Below are 7,045 nucleotides of genomic sequence, written 5' to 3' on the forward strand. Positions count from 1 at the left end.
TTATTTGCAACCCTACAGATGGCACGAAACGCCCCGCTTTCTTTCCGTTGACCTCCGAAAGCTGGGTTTCGCTCCTCAGAGATCTGGCGTGTATCCACAATCCCACAGCCTCAGTCCTTCCTCCCAGCCCTCCTTCAGGTAAGAGGCCAGGCACCTGCCAAACCGGAAATTCCACCTGTCCGGCAAGGGGCCGCCGCAAACAAAGGGGGGAAGAGGCAGTGGGGATCCTTTTCGGAAGACCCCCGTCCTGGGCTGGCGAGGCCCGGGACGGGGACAAAAAGAGGTGGTCTCAGCCCAGGCCAGGAAGGGACAAGGACAAAGTAACAAGAAACTTCCTCAACTCCTCCCGCCTCGGTTTCGGTAGCCTCCAGTGGGCAGGAGTGGGATGGAGAGAACGGGGGGGGGGGGGGGGGGGGGGGGGGGGGGGGGGAGAAAGCACTTTCTGATCCTTAAAGGGGAAGCTTAGTGCAAGACTCCTTCCCCTGCGGGGTCTGGAGAGCCAGGGAGGGAAGGCGAAGCAAGGTTAGAGCGGCGTCGGCCTGGGGGAGGGGAGCTATTGTTATCCAGACCTGCTAAAAGGGGGTTTTCAGCCTAAGCAGGAAGCAGCCCCCAGAATTGGAACTAAAACCTGCAGCTCCCAAAAATCGGAAAAAGCAGCAGCCTCGGCACCCATTTGTTCAAGTCCCCACCGTCCCGAGGGATCACGGAGATGCTCCCGACGGCTCGGAACCGCCCGGGGACCGGACTCTAGGCCCACTCTCACCTGAGATTGGTGGCTGTACTTAAGCCCGGCGCTGAGGTCCTTTTTGCCGCCTCCGCCCTTCTGGGCTCGGTTGCTCTTCATAGTTCCTGATGGAAAGTTATGAGGAACAGTCGTCCCCCCAATGGAACCAGGCCCGGGTCTCAGCAGTGCGCTCCTAGCAGGTAGCCGGTTCCCATCGCAGCCGGGGCTGCGGCTTTGCAGAAACCGAGCCGGGGACGGAGAAGAGGAGGGAAAGGGGCGCTCCGAGGATCCCTGCTCCGCTTGGTGGGTCCGTGGTCCCCCTCGGCTCGGCTCTCCTGCCCGGACGCCGGCGCTGTGCTGCGCGGGATCCGCTCTCAATCCTAAATCCGGCCGGGAGTCAGTCCTCTCTCACTCTCGCTCTCGGTCTCACTCTTACTCTTCCTCCAGGACTCAGGTAGTTTCAGGGTGGGGCCTCCTCTTTGGCCCGGGCTTGGCCGGCTCCGCCTCCTCGGGGCTGCTCGCTGGCAAACTTTGCCCGGCTCAGCCGCGCCCCCAGTCCGGCCTCCCGTCGCCTGCCCCCGAGGACCAGAGCGAGACCTGAAGCCAGGACTGGATCTCGAGCCTGGGGACCAGGTTCTGTGATCCCGTGGGAAGAACCAGGGCTCGGGATGCGAAAGACCCGACCCAGCAACTCCGCTGCTAACTAACCAGGAGTGCGACTTTGAGGGGCAAGCCCTTTCTCAGTCTCAGAGTTCTTCAGTTGTCACCCATCTCACAAGTTATGAACGTCAGCGTTATAAACGAAGCATTTTGTAACTGGGAACCGATGGTGATGTGTGACTCAGGTGGCAGAAATGCTAATAAGGACCAACATTTGTATAGAGATTTCAGTTTCTGAAAGTACTTTACATTCCATAGCCTAATTTAATTTTCTCAACAACCCTCTAAATGCAACAGGTCAGCTAACAAGTCAACAAGCTTTTGTTAAGCCTTTACTCCGTCCCCGGAACCGAGTTTAAGTGCCGAGGAGACAAAGAAAGGCAAAAACACAGCCCCTGGCCTCAAGAAAGGGGAAACAATATGCAAAATTCCTAGGGAGGGAGACGACACAAAACATAACTCAGAAAGGAGGCGCTGGGCATAAAAAGAATTGGGACACGCCTCCTGTGGGAGATAAGATTTGAGCTGCATCTTGAAGGAATTCGAGGGAAGGCAGACAGAGATGAAGGGATAATTCTAAGAGTGAGGGATCACATGGTCAAACCTGAGGCTTTAGGAAAATCGATTTAGTAGCCGAGTAGAAGATGGTTTTGGAACGTGAACGCCTTGAAGCTTTTAGGGCCAATTAGAAGATCTAAACGATAACATGACGAGATTGGATAAGTGGAAAATAATATACAAATGTTATTTTTATTATTCCCATCTTATAGATGAGGAAACTGGACTCCTAGAATGGCCAGATGACTTATCTGTAGGACTTATCAATAGGACTAAAAAGTACAAGAGATAGACGACATACCCAGAATTTCCTGACTAAGAAACTCGGAAGATTATAGATTAAACTAGGAACCTGCCAATCAATTATTTGATTCAGTTTTATCCTTTAATGTCAAATTGCATTATTTTATATAATTAATAACTCTAACACTGAGCAGATCCTTTTTTAGTAATAACCAAAGAAAAATTTTACCAGTTCTGTCCTAGCAATTGGAACTGACTCCAAACCTACTTAAAAAAAATTAACTTTATTTTCTCTTTCTCCTACTTTTCCCTCTCCCAAAGCGAAAAATAATAAAGAAAAAAGAAAAGGCTTGTAACAAATACATGTAGTTAAGCAAGACATTTTCCCACATTGGCCATGTAAGGAACTGTGTTTCATTCTCTATCATCTCCGTCAAGAAGTAGTAGCAATCATCACTAATCCTCAGAAATGATGATTGATCACTGCATTGACCGGAATTAAATCTTTCAAAATTGTTTTTACAATATTGCTTCTTTAAAAAAAAAAATGTTAAAATCATCCTTCATAATAAGAATGCAACTCTTTTAAACTTTTAAATAGTTTTATTTAGGGTTTTTCTTGTAGGCTTTCTGCAAAATAATTTCCTTTGAAAAGGAAAAAAATTGGATCTTCTGGTGTTTGCTCTACTAGGTTGAAAATGTTTGCCAGGCTATTATACATGTTGTACACGCTGTTAAGAAAATGAATCAAAGTGCTTCTTTTTAAATAACTTTTTTTTTATTTTCAAAATATATGCAAAGATAGTTTTTAACATTAACCCCTGCAAAACCTTGTATTCCAAATTTTTCTCTCTTCCATCCCCTACACAGCAAATAATCCATATATTGCTTCTTCTTGCCGTTCAGTCACAGCCAATTCTTTGTGATCCTGTTATAGGGATTTTCTTGGCAAAAAACTGGAGTGGTTTACCTTTTCTTTCTCCAGTAGATTGGCAAACAAAATGTGTATGACTTGCCCAGGTCACACAACTCGTGAATCAAGTCTGTGGTTAGATTTGAACTAAGATCTTCCTGACTCTGTCTGGAAGACAGTCCTGTCTAGGACTCTCTATTTTATCTATCTACCATAAGGTATTTAGTCATTCCTCAGTTGATGGGCAACATTAAATTCCACCACAAATATAAGCAGTTCTAAATAAATAGGTCCTTTTTCTCTGATTGGGATATGTTTATTAGTGTTATAGCTAGGTCAAAGGGTAGGCCTAGTTTAATAACTTTAGGGACATAATTGCTTTCCAGGAAACTAAACCAAAATGTGTACCCCCATTAACAATTCATCAATGCACCTATTTTCCCATAGCCCCTCTAACATTTGTCATGTTTCTTATTTTCCTTTAACTTCATCAATTTGATGAGGGAAGTAGACTCTGAGAATTGCTTTAATTTTCATTTCTCTAATTATTAGTGACCTGGAGCATTTTTTCTTATGGTAATTAATAGCTTCTATTTTTCCTTTGAGAATTATTTTATAAATTCACCCATTTTTCAGTTAGGGAATATAAGAATATTATTCTTATAATTTTAAGTCAGTTCCTTCTATATCTTAGAAATGAGAACTTTACAAATAGAGAACTTTTTTTTTAAAGATTTTTGGTTCAAAAGTGAATTGCTTATTAAATGATTCTCATTTATCCACCGTGGATTATACGTAGCAACAGCATCCTGGCTTGTTCCAATAATTCAGCACACTTAATTGGAGGTTATTTATCCCCTGTGTCAGTGGTGGTATACCCAGGACACTTTTCGTTGTACATGTAGGTTAACATTCACCAGAATAGCCTACTTTTGCACTTAAGTCTACTATGGAGGAAGTAACCAATCTGAAATATATATATATATATATATATATATATATATATATATATATATATATATTACAGGATTTAGAGCTGGGTCCTAACATTCTGGCATCCAAAACTGTATTTTACAAATGAGAAGAATAAGGTCTATAGAGTTAAAGTGACCCAGGTAATAAGGTAATAAGGACCTCAGACAGAGGTTCTTCTCAGAGGTTCAGTGACTTAAGACAATAAATTTTGGATGAAAAAGACCATCCTTATCCAGAGAAAGAACTATGGAGACTGAATGTAAATCAACACATGCTATGTCCACATTTTTTCCTTTTTCTTGTTTTTCTCTCTCTCTTGTGGCTTTCCCTTTTCTTTGAATTCTTCTCTCTCAATATGATTCATAAAGAAATATGTAAAAAGAAAAGAAAAAAGAATATATATATATATATATATATATATAAAACATATATTGCTTTTACATGGAACTGGAAAAAATAAAAAAACATTTTTTTAAAGAAAGAGGTGCATGGTGAGATGACAGTGTTTAATGAAAGTTCAAGTTTTTAGGATCAAAGATCTAAAACTGAACCACCAAGTCCAATATAAACAAAATGAAACCAAGGATGGATATAATGATTTAACCAAAGTCACAAATGTTAATGCTAGATCAAGATTGGAATTCCACTCTCCTGATTCATCAGTGTTTTCCCCATGTATCATATTGCCTCACCATTGTACTTATTCTTTCTGAATAGGTTAGACTTTTTTTTCCCTGAGGCAATTGGGGTTAGGTGACTTGCCCAGGGTTATATAGCTAGGAAGTATTAAATGAGTGAGATCACATTTGAATTCAGGTCCTCCTCACTTCAGGGCTGGTGCTATCCACTGCACCACCTAGCTGCTCTTTATGTTAGACTTTTAATGAATGTTGATACATAGTGGGGGAAAATGTAATCCCATTTTAGAGATGGGGGGGTAAAGAATGCTTTGCTCAAAATCACCAGTGGAAGGAGAATTTGAACCCAAGATTTGTGACACTGACCTTCAGCAATGATGTTTCATAAACTAGTCTGTTCCTGACCCTCCTGTTTCCTTAGTACTCCAAAACCTTTGACCTCTGGTCTCTTGAATAGAAGTGCTAGATTGTGTTTGAATAGAAGACTAGGTGTGAGGTTATTTTCTTTAAAAATTAAGAACTGTGAAGAACTGTAAGCTCAAAAACTAGGACCATCTTTCTGGGACCACAGTCAGCTAACCCCTATCACTCACCCCTCTAAGCTCCTGAGAGTGTCCAAGAACATTCAGATGGTGTGATAATACCATCCAAAAAATATCATCACAATGTAGCTGTCACTGGTTTGAAAATGGTATTCTAAATCAGTCAACTATCATTGTCACTGTAATAAATGCTGAAAGTTTTTTAAAAAAGCAAAAAACAAACAAAACCCTACCTTAAAGGTGCTTACATTTTAGTGGGATTAAAATCAGAGCACTGGACCAGGTTGTCCCTTCATATTATAAATCTATTTTCATGGATTTCCTCAAAGAAGATATATGCTCACAATACTCAAATGGATCTGAGATCTTCTTTGTCCTTCCTCTTGTGAGGACCAATGACATTATTGTTGCTCACAAATTGATTTGAAGTAAAGCAGATTTGCACAATATCATCAGTCTCTTCCAGAGTCACTAAAGTCCAATAGCAAGACAAAGCTCAGCATGACTGGCCACGTCCTGGGCTGCAGCAGATGACCTTAAGTAATTTTATCTCAGCACATTCACCAAATTGCACAGCACCTGCTTCAGCTGTGGCCCTTGGAACAGATTGTTCTCATCCACCCATTCTGCCTGGGAAAGTCTTCACCTTTGGGGGGTCTTCAGGTTTGAGGTTTGTTGGTTACCTTCAAGCTGCTTTAGAGAATTTGCTAAGACGTTTTACTAGGGTGTGGTCACTACACATGCTTATGCTTCTTGACCCAGTCCAGTGGGTGTGGACAATGTCACCTGGGTAAGAACTGGAGAGGAGGAAGAAGAAAGCAAGTTGAATTGCCTTTGGGAGGTTGTGCAGCATTTTTCAGTCTCTAAATTTCTTTCTGGAACCAAGTTCCACCTTTTCAGCATCAATATTCTTCCAAGTATAATGTATTATCTTAAGTCATAGAATGCTGCATTCTTGGAAAACAATATGGCAGAAACCACACATAGACCAACATCTATCTCATTATCATATACCAAGAGAAGACCAAAATGAGTACATGATTTACACATAAAGGATGATATAATGCAATTAAAAGAACATGGAGAGTTTACTTATCAAATTTATAGGTGAAGGAAGAATTTAGGATCAAAGATGATGTAGAGAGCACTATAAAATGTAAAGTAGATCATTTTGCTTATTTAAATTAAAAACTTTTTGCACAAATAAAATTAATGCAACCAAAATTATAAGGAAAGAAGAAAATGAAGGGAAGAGAATTTGCAACAAATGTCTCTGATAAAGACCTCATTTCTTAAATATATAGAGAACGGAGTCAAATTTATTTAATTTTTTTTTTAATTTTATTTTAAAAAACAGAACAAGAAAAAAAAAAAAAAACAGAAAAGGAATACAAAAGAGAATATTGTCATGTACCCAGCAGAACATCAGGATTCAAAATATATAACTACTAATTACCAGTACAAGAAAGTATATATATAGATATATATATATACAAAAAATATATAGTAGTAGAAGAAATTATATTCATGAGTGCCCATCTTTACTTCCTTGTAAATTGTTCTTTTGTTCTCTGCTGCTATCTTCCATCTTCCCCAAGCAGACTATAATTAAAAAAGGATATATTTATGTACACATATGTAGATAAAAACATACACACTGACACCCCCACACACACATATACACACAAATTATCTCCTATCCCTGCTGACTCTTTGCTTTAATTCTACTCCTTAATTTGCCTTGCTATTACTTTACTTCCTCCAACCCAGATCCCTCCTTTGTTTTCTTCTT

The 7,045-nt window shown here is 40.6% G+C and overlaps 1 protein-coding gene across 1 annotated transcript in view; it reads right to left on the minus strand.

Moving 5' to 3' along the window:
- ST14 (suppression of tumorigenicity 14) overlaps positions 1–1,172 on the minus strand; it is a 70,752-nt gene extending 69,580 nt beyond the window's left edge. The window contains exon 1 of the mRNA XM_012545156.3: positions 764–1,172. Within this exon, the coding sequence (XP_012400610.1) occupies positions 764–844 (81 nt within the window). The 5' untranslated portion in view covers positions 845–1,172. The remainder of the gene's footprint in view (positions 1–763) is intronic.
- Positions 1,173–7,045: the final 5,873 nt, after the last annotated feature.

Source organism: Sarcophilus harrisii, chromosome 3 (assembly GCF_902635505.1).
Source record: "Sarcophilus harrisii chromosome 3, mSarHar1.11, whole genome shotgun sequence".
Taxonomy (NCBI): domain Eukaryota; kingdom Metazoa; phylum Chordata; class Mammalia; order Dasyuromorphia; family Dasyuridae; genus Sarcophilus; species Sarcophilus harrisii.